Below are 21,563 nucleotides of genomic sequence, written 5' to 3'. Positions count from 1 at the left end.
TGCAGCAATCTAAGCGCGGACACCCAGACCTCGCTCTCCCTAACCACCTCCTCTAGGGACACGAAACTATTCCTAAGCCAGCTGAGAGATGTACAGTCTTAGCTGTTTCCTGGGTCTGTCCCAAGATGTCAAACACCTCATCTATGATCCATCCTGGTCAGATGCCTGTACCATCTCAATGGACTCCTTTGATTGTGGAGGAGTAGCTGATCTCTACTATTACTCTGGCCTGCTAACAAATGACCAAGCTCCTCGCCTTATCTATAAGAGCCCAGACATCCTTCAGAGGAAGCTCATTTTCTGTGCTAGTATCCTAAGCTAGAGGAGAGGAAAACATATGGACACAACCTTATAATAAACTAAGGGTCAATTACAGCACAGAACATTTAATACTTAAAAGCTACTATAATTTAGCGCATGCTTTAAAAAAAAAAAGAAAGAAAAAAAAAGAAAGAAAATAGTCTGGGTACAGCCCATTTGCCTCAATTACACACATTTTCCTCACTTAAACAAAGTTTAGCATCTTATGATGGGTTCGCCAAAGTGAAGTTTTCACACACTGCAATTACAAATTCAAAGCTTATGCAAAGATGCAGCACTGTGTCACAAAAGTCTATCAGCTGAGAGTCTTCCATAAAATGTTGATTTTCAAGACAATGACAATCAGACAAGGACAAGCTTACTGATGCTGTTTTCTTCCATTTCTCCATTTTTAAAATTTTTTTTAAAGACATTAAAAAAACAAAAAAAAAAAACAGGAGCGCTGGGAAAATCTGAAAATATGTTACTACAACTTGTTGCCAGCTATCAGCTGCACTCTTCCTCCTTCTGTTTGCTCTTCTGAACAAACAGTTCTCAAAGATCCTCCAAGCAACTGTACTCTCATAAATAAAGCTAGGCAAAACTTTGCTTCCCATTTGGTGTGAACAAACCTTTAGTCACTTCCATTAAAGATACAAAACAAGACAAAAGGAAACAATTAGGCCTGTGCAATGTGAGGCAAATCTGTAATATGGGATAACAGTTGTTCAGTACTGCAATGATGAACCGATCAGCTATACAATTCCTATAACTTTTAGCTTTAAAAAGGTCTTTTGCAATTTGTTTATTGTGCAAAATACAATTTAGAGAAGATTAGACTGATGAATATTTTCACAGATAAAAAGTCTGTCTCCTTCTGCTGGCTTTTTGTGATGCCAGCACATATGGATGAGCTGCAAATTTGATTTTAGAGCCATGTAGGATGACTTCTGGTTTCACATTTTAACCAAACATGTACTGTGGAAAAAGCTAATTTCCAGGGCTGATAAATGAAACAATAAAAAAAAAAAAAACTATACATTCATCTTCTTTTAAAATAATACGGCAGACAGAAAGTGAGAAACAGATGCACAGCGCAACAGATTTTTCCATGTAGGAACAAGCCATGGACCACTGTGACTGTGCCACATTTAGGTTGCTGACAGAAAGACCCACACCACCCAAACGTAAAGTCAGATCTAGTTAGGAACCAAGGCTCAGCTGAAAATTTCACTCCAAGGACAGAAATATCAACCTAAATGTAGCAGCATGTATTTGGAAAGTAAAACATTTCCCTGGCTTGCTCTCAAGGCTTCTGGCTGCCATGGCAACAATGTTGGTCTGTGAATGACTCATCTTTTCAGTGTCTATCACACAACAGGAGCTGTAAGCACTCCAGCCTCTCCACTGCAGGAGGGAAGAAGCATCTTTGCAGGCTACTATCTTTTAGCACCTGATAAAGCTGGCTGCAAAAATTTCCATTCTTAGAGTTACTCCAGAAACCAGAAATAGTGCAGATAAAACCATTGTGACTCATTAAAAGTAGGTGCAGTTTGTGCAAAATGATGTAAGGATTTCTATGTTGTGCCAATTAAAAACATTTTTTTTCTGCAAGTTAACACTGTACTTGTGATTTTTGGCTTTCAGGCAACTGAATAAACCAACACTCTTATCCAATTAAAGATAGTTCGAGGTTGACTGGCAAAAATGATAATTTCATAAACACCTCAATGTACAGTATACTGACAGCTCTTCTAGTGTACTGAGCCTATATGTAACCACAACACAGACTCTGTTCTGTAAATGAATCATGACTCACACAACTGAGTGCTACCAGGCAACAGATGGCTAATCAATAAGTGTAAACATGCTAGAAAAATTGTGGTTACTCTTGCAAACTTCCCCAAGTTGCACGTATGAGCAGACATGGGAGTGTTTGGGTGATATTTATTAATCTGGCAATGATGCCTTAATATGCACGGGTAGTACTTAAAGTGCTCAGAAGACTACTACTCTTTGATCTGATCTGGAAATTTGCTGCAAGGAGAAGGGTCACTCACAAAGGATGTGGATGACTTTAAAATATATAAAAAGTATAAAAACAAACAAACAAACAAACAAAAAACAAAGTAAAAATTTATTTATTTTGTCCTAAATATATATATTTTCCTGTTGTTTCTGGTTCCGACTGACAAACTAAAGGACAAGCATGCTCCGTGGCAAACAGGCAGTAAGCATCCCCTGAAAAATCTTCCTTTCTGATACTTGATGTTTTATTCAGTCTCACCCAAACCAAGTCCATGAACTCAGTGGGGAGTGGGCCATTTTCCTACAAATTTTGGAACTTAGGACCTAAAATCCTTTTTTAAGACCACAGGTTATTGCCCTGTCATGCTCATCAAAAGAGGGAGCTTTGAGGCACAGTGTTGGTTTCACATTTTAGATCTAACGGCTATGCCCATCTTCTAGAATGTCTATGTGAGTGGTATTTGTGCAGCTTGTTATAGCACGATGTCACAAAAGTAGTCAAATGTATTTCCTAGTAAAAAATTGAACTGTACTCTTGTTTGAAGTGCTAGAACCTGCAGCCAGTAGAGAACTGATTCATGTGCTGCCATGCCGAGCTCACAGAGGGCAAGACCACCACCTGAAATCAAAGTCTGTCTAAAAGCCCCTGGAGAGACAAGCAAATATAATGCTCCATAATTTGCCTGTGACAACATACTTGGAAATTAAAATGTTTGCATGCATTATTTAGACTGCTTCTACCTACTTTCAACCACACATACACACACATGCAGAGATGCCCCAAAGAGAAATACTGTAATTGGTTAGTCTCAGAGTCACATGGTGCTGCACTGACGAAGTATATACACAATATTAGCAAAACGGCTGATGGTTTTAAATACAATTATTGACAAGCTGTTAACATAAGCATTAAATATACTGGCATTATATTTCACAAGTTCAATAATTCCTGATTTCTGTAGCAATACGATTTTTTTAAGATCCCGCAGCATTTGCGTATGAATGTATTTCCATCTAAATATCATTGCTTTGTTTCCCTTAGCTGTTACATTTATCAGCTTTTTTGTACTCTTTTATACTGACCCACTTAAATAAAAAAGGTAACTTCATACTTTGAGTAGATCGTGTGCTTAAGTCCTTCCCAATAAATAATTGAAACACTAACGCTTATTAGAAAGGAAAAGTGTGCTTGTAGAAACTCTTTATACTCATTTTCCTACAAAATACAAATAGAAATAAGATTTTGGGGGGAGGCAAAGCAGGGCACAATAACCCAAATGAGCAGGTCAAACATCTGCAAACCCATTACGGAAAAAAAAAAAAAAAAAAAAAAAAAGAATTAAAAAAAAGATTTTCTCATCTATCTGCCAGCAGTTGCCACAAACATGAGGTACAAATCACCCTCCAGCTTTCAGTGGAAGAACGCTGGATAATTTGCCTGTCACTTCCACCCTTGTCAAACCAGCATCTGTCATGTTGTTTCAAGTCAGTTTGTGCACATTGCTGTGGTGCAGTGCTCAAATCCTTCCCAAAGCCCCCATCTTTTTGATCATCTGCTTTCCAGATGCACCATAACAATAAAATATATTTTCAAAATCTACAAAGCCTTTTTTGCTGTTGTATAACTATAGTCAGCATTAATACCAACACATTTTATTGCCAGCATTTAAGAAGTTGCATCATGTTGAAAAGTTGCAACTACTTGATCAGGCAAGTCTGCTCCTTCCTTTAGTATCGACAAAAAATGATCATTTGATATGACTTGCTGAAGTTATAAGTGAAAGAAACTTGACAATTAAAATCCTGTCATCAGTTCTTTGATCACAACAGTGATAATTTCTCATATCACCATTATAAAGCTCATTAACTCGTCATTAACTGTCTGTATTTATATAAGTCAGACAATTTCCTGCACAAAGTAAATGTACACATTGTTATGGATGAAACTCACTCTGCAACCAAGTGTGTGTATGCAAGTAGGATTTGTTTTACCTGCCGGTTAAAGGTAAACAACCAACAAGTAGGGCTGGGCCATAATATAGTGTTCACTGTTTTTTGTAAAACATGCAAGCAGGGCGTTGTTATTGCGGTATTTGTCGCACTAAGGTGTTCATAAATCTGGGAGTAATCTGGGTCCAAAAACTCAGTCCGCTTCAGGTCCCAAAGTCAAAACGAACACTGCAGCACACTGAGAGTTAAAAACTGTCTAAATTCTTTCATCTTTAATAAAACAATCAGCATTGCTGCTTTACCAAGTGTAATAATTAAGTTTAACATCCAGGGATCCATGAAAACAGAATTTATTACATTTAAGTTAAATGTAATAAATTCTGTTTCCTGCTAACTTCTAACTCCGTTAAATGATTTAACGGAGTTAGAAGTTAGCAGGAAGTTAGCTCGCTAGTTTCGCTAGTTACCTAAGCATGATATAGCATGTTCTGACTGAGAGATTTCTGATAAAAATTTAAACTTACAGCTCTGCTATCACTTCCAATATAAATGAAGATAGAAAATTAAACAGCAGTGATGTTTGTAGGGTTACTGAAGTTGGGCTAGGTGGTATATACCGTAATGATGTGCTACGTCAGCGGTCCCCAACCCCCGGGCTTTGGACCGGTACCGGTCCGTAAGTCGTTTGGTACCGGGCCACGAGAGTTGAGGCTCAGGTGTGAAATGTATGGTTTTCAGGGTTTTTAATCGGTTTTGAGCGTTATTTTGTTATCGTTTTTATCTTTAACTCGGTTTTCCTGGGTCTTTTCACGTGTGTTATGAATAAATCTTCTTTTTTACGGTACCGGTACTAGTTTTATTTTGTTGTATTTATCCGCAACACCTTAAAGGCCGGTCCGTGAAAATATTGTCGGGCATGAACCGGTCCGTGGCGCGAAAAAGGTTGGGGACCGCTGTGCTACGTGATCGCTAGTGACATAGCTTTGTTAGCATAACATAAACAGTGAAGCTAACACTTTTCCACTCGATAAAAGTTAACGTCAGCGTTCCTGATGGTTAGAGACAAATGCAATCGCATGGCAGGATGCTGTAAACAGACCAAACTTCAGTCAGGAGAACAACTGAGATAATCCATCCACAATACGAAGTTAGTCATTAATATACTGCAACAACATGGTAATAGAGCAGCTGTGACAGAATACAGCATTAATGAATCAATGGTACAGAAGTGCAGGAAGCAAGAAGAATGAGTTGAATAAAGTTTGATTTATCTGACTGCTTTGTTTCGCTTAATGTGCCTTATAATCCCGTGCACCTTATGGTCCGAAATACACGTATTTGACTTTTTTATTTGTTTCTATCATATATACAAATTAGATGCACACTAATCACATATATGATTCCAATCTGTAAATCCAATGAGCATATCCTGACATGCTACAAAACAATATGATACTATACAGGATAACTCGCCGGGTTGTTGATAATATGGGTTTACCACAAGCTTTTGACACAGAAGAAATCATGGATAAAAGCTCAGCTTGGTATCAAAATGTAGGTAAAACAACTAGCCCTTGTTATATGCTAGGGCTGCACGATTTTGCATAAAATGAGAATCATGATTTTTTGGCTTAGAATTGAAATCACGATTCTCTCACGATTTTCTTTTCCAGTATAAATATTTATTGCACTTATTAACTGCACATCAACTTCGTAACAGTTGAAACTGAACATAAAAACAATAAATAAACATAAAAACAACAAATGTCTCACGTTTTGTTGTTGCCGCAAAATGTTGTACTGCTTGAAATTTCGTCTCCACCGTTGCTTGACACTGCGTGTATAGAGCAGGTAGTGCAACAATAGAAAAATAGTTGGGGGACGGCACTGTGTAGCGTTTGTCTAGGCCGGGTGTTGATCATTTTCCTAAATCCCTCGTTTTGCACAGTGTTGATGGGAGCCATATCTTTGGTCAGGTAAGTAATAGCCTCCGTAATTTCTTTGAGTTCGACGTGTATAGGGAAGCGCTGTATAAGGTTCCCGTTATTGGTGTTTGGGTGGTTGACCGGAACGGATTTTCTCCTGTCACTTTCTCGTCATCCCTGACGTGCTCTCCGTTGTTTTTTCCCTGCTAATTTTAACATCACACGGCACAGCTTCTGTGTCACGTGGTATAAGGCTCCGCCCTTGTCATTTGTTGAGCAGGAAGAGTGAGCGCTTTTTTTCATGCAGAGTACGTCCCGGATCAAAATGTGGTACAATCGTCGTCGTAGGTTTTTTTTTTTTTTTGTTTTGTTTTTTAAATCGTTGTCATTTGGAAATGAGATCGCACATAAGTATGAATCGAGATCGCGATTTTCTAACGATTAATCGTGCAGCCCTATTATATGCTATAACTTGTTTTGATCAGCCTCTAAACTACATGGTACTATAGCCCAAGAACGTTTACCCAAAATGCAGTTTTTCAAGTTTGCTTCAGTGAAACCTCAGGAAACAGAGCAAACATCCATGTTACCAGTGCTTGCTTCTGTTACCCTGTGTCACAGATATTACATCGGTCCATTGGCACTGCTATATATTGACTTCAGATTGTGAGACTTGAAGTTAATGTAAAATTAATTTTCTTGCAATTTGTAAATGTAAATGTATTTTTAGTTGCAAGAATTTCACATGTCTACTCCTTGTATATAAAGACTTTTAAATCAGACCTATGTATTTTGAGGACCTGTAGTTTCCATATTATAAAAAGGTAAAACTTTGGTATATTTAGTAAAGCCTTAAATTTACCATACAATATAAATACACACCTAATTCTGAAGGGGTCAGGTGAGAACACTTCCTAAAAAACAACATTGCAAAGTCTACACAAGTACAACTGGTAGAATCAGAATCAGAATCAGAATCAGAATACTTTATTGATCCCTGGGGGAAATTATTTGAAATTATTATGGTAGGCATGTAACATAACAAACACAACCAGGCCTCCACCCCACATGCCTGTCTCCACCTAAAACACACAAACAACAGACTCCAGGAGGTTTTATACCAGCCTCCCGTGTTTCAACCAAGCAGTGTCACATTTCGCTTGATGATCACATTTTGCTGTCTTGCATTATCTCCTGCGCAGTCAGAGGCTGTGCTTACTGGCTGTCACTGACATGAGAATGAGACAAGTACAAAACAAACGTCATGGCATGTAACAGGTGGTTCTTGCTTTCTCTGGTCCTTTCAGCCTTGTGAAGCATCACAGGAGACAAACTGCAGCACTGAGCTTTAAATATTGAGCTTGGTTCAGTAAAGTATGGGAGTGTGTATGGGACTCCCTGCCTCATCCTTATTTGTTAAGTATTGCAGCAATTCTGCCTCTAGCAAAAGAGTTATATTTCAGTATGTTTGGACTAGGAATCCCTTTACAATAGCTCACTATGTAAACTTCTCAGTGTGAAAAGAAAAAAGATTACAGCTTTGACAAAGTTGTCTTCTCTATTAAGAGCCTGTACCATTAACAACATACAGGAGACAACAGAAGCAAACATTTTATGGCTTAGCGGTGTCAAAGGTGTCCAAAAACTATGCTCCAATATTAATTTTAAAACATGCATAATAAAACCACTCAAATATGCATTTCCCCTCATCAGGTCTAATCACAGGGGAGCTTTTAGATACAAGCTGCAACCATTAAGCTCACATATACAGTATAATTAGTTTCTGTTAACTGTTATTTACACACAAAACAGCCTGGAAGAGTTGGTGCCATTAGACAACTGTTATGGCTCACTAACATTTACCTTTACTTGTTCAGCCAATATCCACCCACTTACGTCCACTCATTAAGCTACGCTAAATCATTCACCCGTCTCCTTGCACTGATAGCTGTGTGTCTGAAGCAGAGCTGCACCTAGCCCTATGCCACATAGCTGGTCTGACTTTGACAACACAATATTGCTCACAGATAAGTTGGGTCTTACAACTTTTCAGGTGGTTATCCAGATTCCCTTTCTGTGTCCTTTGGGTGACAGTCACTGGTTGTGGGAGGAAGTTGATTCTTAATTTTCTCAAGTAAATTTTAAATTACTGATTTCATAATCAAAACTAAAATATTTACTGACAACCACACAGTCTGTAGTGCCAAACTGCTGTCACTTTTTTGTTGGGTTGCACAGAGATATCAAGTCAATATCTGTATGGGCCAGGAACATCCTTGCTTACCAATTGGTATATCAAATAAGATGGTATTTACCTTAACAATCCTTGGGAAATATTCATGCTCTCTCTATAAATGGCACAGACAATTCAAAACTTACCACAGCCTACACTTCTCTCCAACCAGATTATTCAAAAGCACTTCACCGCTGTGTGTGAAATGTCCAACTGAGCAATGAAATCCATCTCATCAGTTTGTGCAGTGTAACAGATTACAGATTTTGGGGGGGTTCATGTATTTGAGCTACTTATCAAGGCGTTTACCAGGGTGCTTCCTTTTGCTCCTCTTACAGCACTGTTTGGGGTGGTTGATTTGAATAGCGTGAAGTGTCGTTGTGAAGCTCAGGCTTTATAGACAATGTTAGCAAGAAAAATTGTGCTACAATCTTAAAAGTCTGAGATACATCCAACTTACCAGTTTGGTGGCTGAAGGAATTAGAAAATGCGCTACACCCGTGTCAAACAAAGCAGGTCTCCTTCAGAAAATCTGGCTACCAGTCATCAGCTTGATTGAAAAACTGAATCTTTATTGCTTTTATAAATTACAATATAAAATGTCCTACTGTAATATCAACCCCTGCAACACAAAATAATAAAGTTAATTTAGTCTGTTTTTAAGCTTCTGGTATTATTCTTTTTCATATTTTTAAGAATTTGAAAACTTATAAACAGATATTTTAAATTATTATATTTGTTTATCAAATGGGCAGAGATAACAGGAAAAAAAACCCCATAAAATTCTGTTAAGTCAGGCAAGACAAACTCTTACCCATCAAAGGCCAATTCTGAGGCAAGGGTGACCGTGGGCTCTCTGTCCTGGTCATTGTGTCCCTGGGCAAGACACTTTACCCCACCGCCTACTGGTGTTGGCCAGAGGGGCCGATGGCACGATATGGCAGCCTCTCTTCTGTCAGTCTGCCCCAGGGCAGCTGTGGCTACGACTGTAGCTTGCCTCCACCAGTGTGTGAATGTGAGAGTGAATGAATAGTGGAATTGCAAAGCGCTATATAAATGCAATCAATTATCATTATTATTATTATTATTATTGTGAACCAGCTGCCTACAAGCTTGAAAATGCAATGCATGAAGGTAACTGGACTTCTTTAGGTTTTTGAGGACAAAAGGGTTATTGACCCACTATTGATCATGTCAGTCAACGTGATGCTCAGAATCAGCTCCAAAGGGGATAGTCCCCACTAGGGTTTAATTACCCAGGACTCGTTGTTTTAGAACTGAAGAAGCCTCTTGGATGGAAGCCGAAACCTCTTCAGAAACCTAAAGAAGTCGAGATGCCTTCTTTTTCAAACCCTCAAGACTACCGTGGCCTGGTTTACTGAGACCCTACACAGACCGTGCTTGCCAAAAAATAAAATAAAACGGTAGAGTGATGAAGAGCTGTACTGGCTGGACTTTAAAAAAAGGAAACTATTTTTTTGTGTGTGTACAAGACAAGGAATAAACACTAAAATCGTGACAAATCAAAAACTTATATCAAAGCCAAATTGAATTTTCCAATCAGTGCATCAGGTGTAGAGACACTGATCCTTCAAAACACCTTGACGCAAATACATAAATCCTTCTTAGCCACTAGAACAACATGGCTCTGGGGATGTGCATTTGTCATTACACAACATCCAGCAAGGACAAAACAAAAAACAAAACAATGGGTCAAGAGATGTTAATACAACTACTGACAAAACTGTCCAAGAATACAAAACCAATGTAACATACTTTGGCACAGAGCCTTTTCAAACACCCTTTGGTCAACTCTTACAAGCTGCTTGCAAGTGTTAATAGGTGTGCATTATTTTTTGGCAGGTTTCTGAATACAGGCCAGCTTTAAAATGTGTAATGCATTTCTGGCTGCATGCACAGTGTACCTGCAGTGGATCCGGCAGTGTACACACACACAGCGGTCATGACAGGCAGACTATTTTAAGCGGCGGACCCCTTCATCCTCTTACCTTTGAGCTGCGGCAGCGGGGAGAGCTCGACCGGAGCGGTGTGAGTGCGATACTGAGAGGAGCCCTGGGATTTTCTCTGCTTCTGTGCCTTCCTCATGGACTTCCTCGTAAACCCATCCACTTTCTCTGATGCGGAGATGGCCGACATTTTGATGCATAAAATAAAAAAAATAAAAAAAAACTACCTTGACACTTTTTGCACTGTATCTCCTAGGTCATACGAAAAGCTTCCTTCCCCTTTTCACATCAGAAGGTTTGTGTTATTTTTGTATGATCCAACATGGTCGGTCGGTACGGAGGTTAAGCTGTGCCCAAAGACTGCATCATTATCTTGCTCTATGAAATACGGAGGAGGGGGATAGTCTTCAAAATACGAAAAAATACGAATTTAGTCACACGACACCGCCCACACTACACAGCACGGAGCGACCAACACGACAAGAATAAGCTCCTAAATTTCTGACATTATTTTTACTGCTGCATTGTGATCGAAAAACGTCTACCTGTTGCAAAACATAAGAGAGGCATTGCCGGATTGAAGCTGTCTACAGTAGACCTAAGCTGACAGTTAGCTAGCCTGCTAAAATTAGCTGACGGTTACAACAATTTGCACCGCTGCTGAGGGGGGGAAAAGTTACCAAAGAAAGTTGCCCCGTTAATTTTTTGCAGCTCTTCGGTAAAACACACAGTCCGCGTCTTCGAGCACTGGTTTAATCTTAGACAGAATTCTGCTGAGTGTGTTTTTGAGAGAAAAAAATTTATCCGCGATCGATGAAGTTAAATTTCGCTCGTCGACTCATTTAGCGCTTGAAAGTTAGCCTCATCCACCTAAGAGAAACTTCACCTTTCGCCACACTTCCGAATGAATAGTGTGAGACTGTTTCGCTAGCACGACCTCGATAAAGACCGAGTATTGTCAAAAACAGCAAATTACTGGATGTCGAGCTGAGGCAGGCAGCCGTAAACACTCCCAGCGAAGCCGCTCCGTCACTGTGTGTCTGTGAGCTTGACTGCGGAGCGCTGACGGGGGCACGTCACTGATTGACGTTGCTAACAGCCAATCAGAGGCGAAAATTTCAAAAAACTAGAACTTTTTAAACCAATCGAGCCGCGCAGAAAGCGGGACTTGAACATGTGACATGTGAAAACAAATAGGTGATGCGGTACAGGCAGTAGCGTTAAACAAAAACTGACACACGTCTCGTAGCAATACATTTAAAATAATAATAAGATAATATAATAAGAGTTCCATTTGTCGCCGTGTGTTTCTTTGCGCTTTTTAAAGAAGTACCCCACTTATACTTTCAGTTTTTAGCCACAGATTGTTTTAGGATTTAAAAAAGAGATCCTGGGATATTGCATTTGGAAAAACTCCGATAACAAAGAGACTGAAGAAGTCACTTGGATGAGTGACGAAACGTTTCTCCCACCGAAAACTTATTAAAATATTTAAGTGTATATTTGAGCCTGTATGTACGCTCCTGACCCCCGAGAGAAAATCCAAAATAAATTCAACCATGTGCACCCTGGTCATTAAAGATGTATGCTGTTCAGTCATTCCACCCTGGAAAACTGATAATAACTGTATGTTATTCAGGAATTCACACACGCTTTGGCCCTGCCTGTATCACTCTCTAACTCAGGGGTGTCAAACTCAAATACACAGTGGGCCAAAATTCAAAACTGGAACAAAGTCGCGGGCTAACATTAATATTTATTGGAAAAAAAAATCTTCCTCCAGATATAAGAATGAATCTTTTCTTATGGACTCAAATAAGTTTTGCTGGAAAACTGAATATAGAACAAGCAAAGCTTAATACTAAACAATATATATATTAGCTGTATAATACCAGTAGGCCTGCTCTAATAGTAATTTGGTATGGCTTCACGGGCCAAATGTAATTAGGCTGAGGGCCAAATTTGGCCCACGGGCCAGAGTTTGACAGCTATGCCCTAACTCAATGCCTTCCGCATTACATGCTGTATGTGTTTATAAAATACAGGTATAAAGCCTAAAATAAGGGCCTTTCCACAGGAAATTGGGTTTCTATTTTAGTACATTTACTTTGTCTGTAATAGAGACAAGAAGAAAGCTTTCTTTTTATCACTACACTTACATCAAAAGTAACACAAAAGAAATCTAGAATAATGTATTGTAAAATCCTAAATTATGAAAGAGAGTGCCATAGAGCTAAGTCCTGAAACCTTTGGCCAAATTCTAAATATGGATTGTATAAAGATGTTAATAATTAACATCTTTAATGTTAATTATTGTCATTTATCTTTATCTATTTAGATCAATCTTGTAGTAGATTTTTACCATTTTCTTTCCCTATTAATTATTTGCTATTATAATGGAAACGGAACAGTAAGTGTTAACAAGTTTTTCATTAGACAGGAGTCTATGCAGTCCCTCACTGTTTCCACGGGAATTTAGAGGGTAAGTAGTGCTACCAATCAAATGCACTTCATAAAGCGAAGCATTTAGAATTACCAACATCTTCCAAAGAGTGGACGTCCCAGCAAAGTCACCCCAAGGTCAGACTCTACAATGCTCAAGAAAACTACACATTCACCTAGAGCTACATCTCAGGTCTCAGTCAGCATGCTAAATGTTAAAGTTCATGGCAGTACAATTAGTGCTACCATACCAGGAGAAAACATTGTAGCAGAGCTTAGGGTTGCAAAATTACATCTGAACAAACTTCAAGCCTTTTGGAAAATGTCTTCTGGATGGACAAGACCAAAGTGCAGAGGTTTGTCCATAATGCACAGCATCATGTTTTGAGAAAAGCAAACACGCCATATCAGGACAAACATCTCCTACCAACTATCAATGGCCATGGCGGAGTGGGGGGTGATTTGGGCTTGTTTTGCAACCACAGGACCTGGGTACCTTGAAGTCATTGGGTCAACCACAAACTCCTTTGTAAATCAAAGTATTATAGAGTCAAGTGTGAAGCCATCTGTCTCACTGCTAACGTTTTGCCAAAATTGTGATATGTAACAGGAGCACAGCGGCAGTCAAAGTCTAGACCTCAATCCGACTGAAATGCTGTGCATAAACTTTGCCCACAAACCTCAATGAACTGAAGTGACACAGTTAAGAAGAGCGTGCAAAAATTCCTCCACAGTGATCTGAGACTGAAAGTCATACAGAAGTCAAATATTTAAGTAACTACCATCAAATACCAGTATACCATCTTTTTTCTTTAATAACTTACTGTCCATTTTCTCACCTATCATGCTTTTATGTTGGGTTTGTGTGCTCTTCAGTTCAGCTGCATTTATAATCAGAGGAAGTCACTTCATTGAAAGTCTTTACCACAGCTGCTGTAATAAGTTACCATCACACATACATGTTAAAAACAACCCTTCTGCCTCTCTGGGGCAGAGGCAGTGATTGTCAATTTTTCTGGCATTGTCTTCCAACCATTTCTATAGTTGGAATACAAAATGAAAAAAAATAAGTAAAAAAATTAAAACTGTCCAAATGGAACAAAATAGCTGTAAAACACTAATCACACGAATCTGCAGGGAGCTAAAGAAAAGTGTGAGATGATAGAGATTTAATTTTTTAGGTTTGAATGTTTTTCAGTCTTTAGATTTTCTCTTTTAATTACCTCGACTAAAACTCTCACCACTTCCCCATCAGACCCTCTCTGTCCCTCACATACACACAAATACACACACAGGCAGAAAACTGTTTAATAAAATTTGACTACAGCTAGATTTATCAATTAAATACAAATAAATCAAGCATCATTCATTGGTTCTTCTGTACATATAGACAAGTCAAAAATTTGCTCAGTAAGGAAAAAATCTATTGCAAACCACGTGTGCAACTCCGATATGAAGGAGCAAACTCGTACACGGAAAACACGTGACTTCGATGGCTGGCTTACAAATGTTATAGAGCTGATCTGTGAGCAGCTTACAGTGCGGTTCATAAAAAGGTTTAACAAAATGAACCAAATAACTAGATTTTTTTAAATTGTTCTGTGAACAAATGCTTTTCTCTGCACTTGAGGATCAACTTTTTAAAATCGAATCAGCCTTTTAAATGTGGAGTCTTCGATTTAATGCTGAAGCATCTTTAGAAGTACTCATGTTCGCAACTTTAGTCGCCAGCCAGAAATTCTGCACAGCACCAGAAATTTCTGTAGGAGGCGTAAAAAAGAAAAAAGAAAAAGAAAAGAAAAGAACATATTTAAATATAAAATTGAAAGCAGTCCCTGGATGTCAAATCCAAACCATCAAATGTTCAGTGACTGATCTCTTCTGATCTCAGTAATCAGTGATCTTAAGAGGCTTATAGTTTTTGGGTGCCACTTAAAAACCACCTTGAATAAAACCCTCTTAAAGAAAAACACCAAGTTTGGTACAACCAGGTCAATCCAAAGGCCTTTTTGTGAAATACATGGAGATTTTCTTCATGGCTGGAGGGGTGCACACATTCTGGAAAACAGAAATGAAAAAAAAAACAAAGGATCATCTTAAAAGCTAAAACAACATGCATGGATGCCACATTTAATTAAAATATAATCACCCAGACATATCAGTGCCAATGCCTACAGTATGTAAGGACTGTCAAACTCATTTTACATCGTGTGCTACATATAGCCCACTTTGATAACTAAATATTTCATCCCTGTCTTTAAGACTAAGAAAAATGACCATTGCGTTGCAGTTTTTCTATGGAATAAACACATATTAAGAAAAAAAAACAAAAACAAAAAAAACAGGTATTCAATTGTTTTTCTATTACTTAACTACTTTTAGGTTGAGTAATAGTAATAGTTGATTTAGTATGAATTGCTACGGGGGAGCTCTTTATCAATAGAAAAAGCTTTAAAACCTCTAAAAATACAGATAAGAGTTTAAAATCCATGCACTCATTCGCTTTTTAAAGCCTTTCGGTGTCGCCAGACAGGACTCTGTGCTGGGACGATTTCTGTCCCCGGACCTTATTTTTGACACCCCTGCTGTATGTGCCAATATGGGTTCCTTTTCCTTAAAGAATATTTTGCTGAAAATCTCCTTGAATCATTTAAGGAATGGCATCATATCTGCTTTGACTCCACCATCTACAGCAGCTGTAGCAGGAGGTGGAAACAAGTAGCGTCTGTAGGTGGCTGATGGGCAGCTGCGGTTTAAAATCTCCACCTCATCGGCTGCCAATTGTGTTTCAGTATAACTGAACTACATATAACACCACCCTTGCATCACAGCACCAAACTTGAGGATAATTTCAGATGAGAATGTTAATCCACTCCCAAACCTGTGAGTTTTATACTTACTGGTGATGCTGGTGTCTTGCTTTCTTGTTTCTTAGCAGCACTGGGACTTCTGGGGTCTTTGGGACTTCTAGGGCTTCTTTGACCTTTCCTCAGCTTCTGGCTCATCACTGACAGCCAGTTCACTCCTCTGGGAGAGCAGTTCTCCTTGTCGGTCTGTCTGGATGAAGCCGCATTGTTGTCCTCTGTGTGGCAGCCTGTTTGTGCTGGGCTCTCCTGAGCTGGGCAGCAAACACCAGAGAGGGTCCGGCTCCTCTTGGCTGCAGGAGAGAGTTCAGTAACGCAGTCGCACTGCTCAGTGCCCTCACAGTTCGAAGACAAGCCGTCACCGGTTTCCAGCCTGCGTTTGGCCCGTCGTTCTGTGGGGGGGGTGCTGCTTACAGAGCTCTGGGGAGACTGGCTCAGCACCCGATGGGCCGGAGAGCCAGCCTGTTCGGAAGTTCTGCTGCTTGGGGACAACCACTGTTTGATAGTGGGCGGAGTTCTGTGCCGAACAGCTGCAGTTTTAGAGTCCTGTGAGCGGTTGGGTGTAGTGGTGCTGGAAGAAAGGGGCAGGGCGGCTCCACTGGGAGCACAGGCTGCAGGCTGAGGTGAGGCTATGCCACCAAGGCTCACTCTCCTCTGGGGCTTGGCAGGGGTTGTCTCAGCTGGAATGGAAGGCCCTTAACAGCAGAATAAAGTAGTGTGAGTCCAGATGTGATCATGTTTTGTATTTAACTGCAGGACAGCAGTGATTTACGATGAAGCACAAATTCACATGCACATACTGTAAGTGAAACCTCTACGCTTTTATGACTATATGCTAGTTCTTCACAAGAATACATTGTAGGTGAAGCACTTACTTGGGAGAATCTTAGGACGTGCATGGCCTACTAGGTTAGCCTCTCCTAATGAGGACTGCACTTCATCATTTTCTCGGTGAAGTCGCCAGATGCGCACGGTGTGGTCATCGGAACAGGAAGCAATCTGCCAACAGAGCAGAGGGCTTTATACAGAAGCTCATTAAATCGAATAAAGTTAGAGCGCCCCGCATCTTCCAGCAAAGTGCAGCTGGTTCAGGTGCTTCTCGGCTCATTAAAACTCCTCCAATTCACAGCAGTGTTCATACTTGTATAACCACTCAAGTCTTACCTTAGTGAAATCTGTCGGACACCATGCAACAGACGTCACTTCCTCACTATGACCTTGAAGCGTCATGGGAGGAAGTTCAGGATTGGAGATCTGAAATGTAACAAAAAAATGTTCAAAAACCTTAAATTCGCAGTTCCTCAACACCAGAAAACCCCCAGAGTGAAAATAAAGCAATTTTTATTACGTCAGGTAAAATATAACCGAGAACGCACCTTCCAAATGTACGTGTGGTTGTCACTCGAACCGCTGGCCAAAAACTGGTCATCTGGGCTAACGCTGGACTTTACATAAAACGAGGAGTTCTGGTGACCGCTGAAAACTGCCACTGTGGATGAAACATAATTCTTAAAAGTGACAAAATATTCACAAAGATCAGAGAACAAACAAGTCTAAGGACAATCAAATAAAAGGATAAAATGTACAGTACTGTGTATATAACAATAAAAAGAGAAATGCTGAACTTTCCTCTAGTTTCTGTACATTTAGTAACACTTTCCTCTTTCGTTTCCATTAAAAAACTGTCATGATGCATTTTGAAATGGTTTCCTGTATTGCAACCTGTCAAACAGCACCTAACCCACTGCTATTCAGAACTTCAGATCAGACTTTAACACGTAACAGTAGAAAACAAAGCATCTATGGCTTTTATTTGCATCAAGAGGCTTCTGCTGCTGGATGCTTTGCTCCCATAACAAAGCGCATTAGCGCCATCTAGTGATGAATGGGTGACTGGAAAAAAAGACCTATTCTACTCTAGTGCACATACACGCACTGTTGAGCCAGAGCGAGGAGCTTCTTTACCTGGTGTCGTTTTTATTCCGCAGACACTGAACATATAGATGCTGTCGTCTGTGCAGTTACACATCACGTTGGCTCTCGCGGAGTCCAGAGCGAGTCCGGAATATCCTGCAGCACGTCAAAAAGACAGCTGGGTTATTTGTGTGTTATTTGCACATTTCAGGTAAAGGTGATGCTTGGCATGTTAGGGAACTAACCCAGCCGCGTCCGCGTGCAAGAACCTGGATACGGAAATGTCTGCAGGGGTACAGGATCATGACGGTGTGCAGTGTAGTTCTTCCTCAAATCCCACATCTTGATTACTCTGATAAAGGGAATTGAAGGAGACAGAAAATGATCGAGAATGTCTGGTAATGGCTCTTATAAATGTGAAAAAGGTGACAAGAAGCCTTTCTTTTCTTACCCGTCAACAGCTCCCGAAGAGATGAGGGTGTGCTGATCCCTGAACAAAACCACTGTAACGCTCTGCTGGGAGTCCTGCAAATAAGATGGAGTAGCTAAAGATTAGATTTCCATTTGCAGCATCGCTCTTTTCATTCCATTAAATGGCTGATTGTCGAGAAAACTCACCACGCTCGGAGCCATGCCGCGCATGCCGCCCCGTCTCTTCTTCGTTTTAGAGGGAGGGTTGGTCTCTGCTTTGTTGTGAGCTCCGCTGATCTGGTTCACCTGTCTGTAGAAACCATCTGAGGGAAAGACATAAGTTTGATTATTGTCGTGGCATTTTTCATAAATTCAACTAAAGAAACAGGAAAAAATAAGTGTTTTTGCAACAGGCTGCTAGTAACAAAGTGGCTAAAGATATGATTTAAAATTTATTGCTAAATTGTCTATTACTGTTCCGATCAATACCTTTTTTGCTGCACCTCATGTCCCAGATCATAATATTTCCATCTCTGGCTCCAGTAGAAAACACAGCTGCGTGACAAAAGAAAATGTATTAATCACATGATACAACAATATATCATCAATGCACAGCCAACACAGTGTTAGCTCAGTAAAAGGTATACCTTTCTCCTCTGGTGCGAATGCAACAGACTTAAGACTGCAGAGGTGGCCCTTGAAGCTGCCTAACAACTCTCCAGACTTCACATCCCAGAGCCTGGCCATCTGGTCACCCGCAGCAGTTACCTGAAGAGATCACAGATGACCAAAGAATAATAAGAAAAGGCTTCAGAGTTTTTAATGGGTTCCAACAAAATAAAGAACAACAAAAAAAACCAAAAATTAGTAATCCCAGGTAAGGCAGATGCAATTACATGAGTCATGCATTTGAGGGTGACGCAAAAACATCTGACTTTCTGCAATTCTCTGACTAAACAGAATGAATTTGCACTTACTAACTGAGGCTCCCCTGGCATCCAGGCGATATCAAAGACAGCATTCTCATGAGCCAGCCATGCTGCAAGGTTAACACACTTTTAGCCACCAACATTTCAAAATACGTGGCATGACAATTATGAACACAAGTCACAAGAATACCTTTAAGAAGTGGATATTCACGGCTCTCTGTGTTGTAGAGCCTAACAATGCCTTCTTCATTAGCTGCTGCGAGGATGTTCTGCAGGTCCCTGGCTGAAAACAAACAGGAGAAAAGAGACACTGCAGTTAGACAGATTAATGACAACAGGGCCTTGCTCTCTCTGCACTTACAACGATAAGCACAAATGAATTACCAGAGGAGAAAGCTAATCCAAACGGTGGCACAGAGTCGCCAAGGTTCCCATAGGAGATATGTTCATCATGTCGGACGCATCGGTAGCCTTCAAGCAGGGAACTCAGAGGGTACCTGGACCGGGGATCTGCAGGGAGAGCTGAAGAGAATGATGCATGGTCAGAGGAAGGACATCAATGAGACACGGCAGTAAAACTAACTAAAAAGCATTGCAGATTTAAGAGGACAATCATCAGACCACTTTGAGCTGATATGAAGGCAACTGTAACTCAAATAATCACTTGTTACAATTAAGATATGCAGAAGAGCATCTCTGAGCATGCAACACATTGAACCTTGGAGTCATTGCAGCAGAAGACCACACCAGCTGCCGCTCCTGTAGGCCAAGAACAGGATCCTGGGGCTGCTATTCACACGGGATCATTTGTACTTGTGAACCGATCACGTCACGAAAGTCCAAACTAACGGTCCAGAGATTTGACTCATTGTCATTTTTAAAGCCTTCTTAGTAACAAACAAATCACCCCTGGCCTGCTATACTATACCAAAATAAGTAATAGACACCATGAAAAATAAAATAAATGAATAAACAAATAGAAGATTTGCTGGGTTTCATTATAAATGAATCAACGGGCAATTCCTATTTTATTTAACAGGAAAAAAAATAGTATGTATTCTTTGAATTACCAGAAGATTTTGAGGTTTCTTTTTCTTTTGGGACCATTTACTATAATAACCTGTATGGGTAATGAATTTAGACTGGTAACAGTGAGGCTCTTATTTTATAAATAACTCTTTAATATTTTCACAATATACTCAAACATCTTCCCACTTTCCATTAGTCTGGTAGTCTGTAGTAGCCTGGCCTACTTCAGATTGTTCTATACGTTACCCTTTACTACGTGACACCCTTCTCTAATGGCTGTAATGGCTGCTTTCAGCAGGATAACACCGTGTCACAGAGCTCACTTCCTCTCAGATTGGTTTCTTTAACATGACGATGAGCACACTTTACTCAAATGGCCTCCACAGACGCCAGATCTCAAGCCATTGGGATGTGGTAAAACAGGACATTGCATCGTTGATGTACAGTCGACAAATATGCAGAAACTGTGTGATGCCATCGCGTCAATATGAATCAAAATATCTGAGGGACGCTTTAACCAACTTGTTGAATCTACGCCTGGAAGACAAAAGAGGGTCCAACTCGCCAGGTGTACCTATTAAAGTGACCTACGAGCATAGATCCGCACACTTGTCTTCTCACTTGCTCTTGAGTTGTATAAACCAAAGCCAATCAAAATATGAGAAACTGTCCTAATATGTACTACGGTTATAAGGCATGACATATTGTTGGTGTGCCACCAGTTGGAGTCTGAACAGCCCGACAAAGACATTCACGAAGAAAGTAGAATTAAACGTTAAAGTCCACACTGAAGGCAAAAGAAAAGCAAGTGCAAATGATACTCTAGGAGCCCTCTTGGCAGCATGACTCCTCGAAACATAAAGCAGATATGTTAGACTGCATTATCTTCCATGTTAGACTAGCTAAAGCCCAGCCATGGCCGTGCAAATAACCCATCCCTGTCTCACCATTCTGCCTCCGTCTGCCCACTCCTCTGTCCACCACTGAGCGGAAAAGCATCCCTGCACTGCAGCACAACTCGATCCAAAGGCTTTTGTATAAAAACGTAACGTTTTCCTCGATGTCAAGCTTCTGCCGGTCCGCTTTCTGTGCCGAAGCTTGGGTACTATTTCCCGCGAAGAGATCGTCCGAGCAGAAGGACTGAATTCCCCGCTAAACTTGCGTTACGCGCAACCATTGGTGGAAACGGCGACTTCCTGGGCAGGAGCGCTTCTGCTTCCGCTTTCTTTGTAAACTTTCCCACCATAACTGGAGAAGGAGACGCCCCTTCAGCATAAATAAATATTTTTTAAACGATTAAACTAATAACTAGTCCCTCTTTGCATAGCACGTTTATCCTGTTAGACAGTTGTTAGTTTAGTAAATACACTTTGGTGTATACAACCACTGCCAAACTGCATGTAGATGGTTCATTTAGTGGTGCAAGTATAATTGGAAGTTGTGTGACAACACACAATTTCAGGTTGTGCGCAGTGTTGAACTAGAAATTGAATATCTGTGACTGCAACAAAAGTTATGAAAATCACACGTAAAATGTTTTTTTCAACAGAAGCACTAAAGTAACAAAGGTT

General features: G+C 40.1%; 2 protein-coding genes across 2 annotated transcripts in view; both read right to left on the bottom strand.

The window, feature by feature from the left end:
* The window catches only part of ppp2r5a (protein phosphatase 2, regulatory subunit B', alpha isoform), a 58,982-nt gene extending 47,505 nt beyond the window's left edge, over positions 1–11,477 (bottom strand). Inside the window, exon 1 of the mRNA XM_085432092.1 lies at positions 10,446–11,477. Coding sequence (XP_085288218.1) covers positions 10,446–10,593 — 148 coding nt within the window. The 5' untranslated portion in view covers positions 10,594–11,477. The remainder of the gene's footprint in view (positions 1–10,445) is intronic.
* Positions 11,478–14,139: 2,662 nt separating this feature from the next.
* On the bottom strand, positions 14,140–21,542 carry dtl (denticleless E3 ubiquitin protein ligase adapter). The gene is made up of 15 exons (XM_085432090.1): positions 20,940–21,542; positions 19,348–19,485; positions 19,154–19,246; positions 19,012–19,073; positions 18,682–18,802; positions 18,524–18,589; positions 18,242–18,357; positions 18,075–18,148; positions 17,869–17,975; positions 17,675–17,779; positions 17,086–17,198; positions 16,874–16,963; positions 16,585–16,708; positions 15,746–16,404; positions 14,140–14,903 (listed from the first exon to the last, which is right to left on the bottom strand). Exons 1-15 carry the CDS (start codon positions 20,989–20,991, stop codon positions 14,838–14,840), a joined length of 1,986 nt encoding a protein of 661 aa, XP_085288216.1. The 5' UTR covers positions 20,992–21,542; the 3' UTR covers positions 14,140–14,837.
* Positions 21,543–21,563: the final 21 nt, after the last annotated feature.

This window comes from Copadichromis virginalis, linkage group LG15 (assembly GCF_057382275.1).
Source record: "Copadichromis virginalis isolate Kocher_CV1m ecotype Utaka linkage group LG15, C_Virginalis_male_GT1.1, whole genome shotgun sequence".
Taxonomy (NCBI): Eukaryota; Metazoa; Chordata; class Actinopteri; order Cichliformes; family Cichlidae; genus Copadichromis; species Copadichromis virginalis.
The sequence above is the reverse complement of the archived record's forward strand: the minus strand, read 5'-3'. Positions and strand labels throughout refer to the sequence as shown.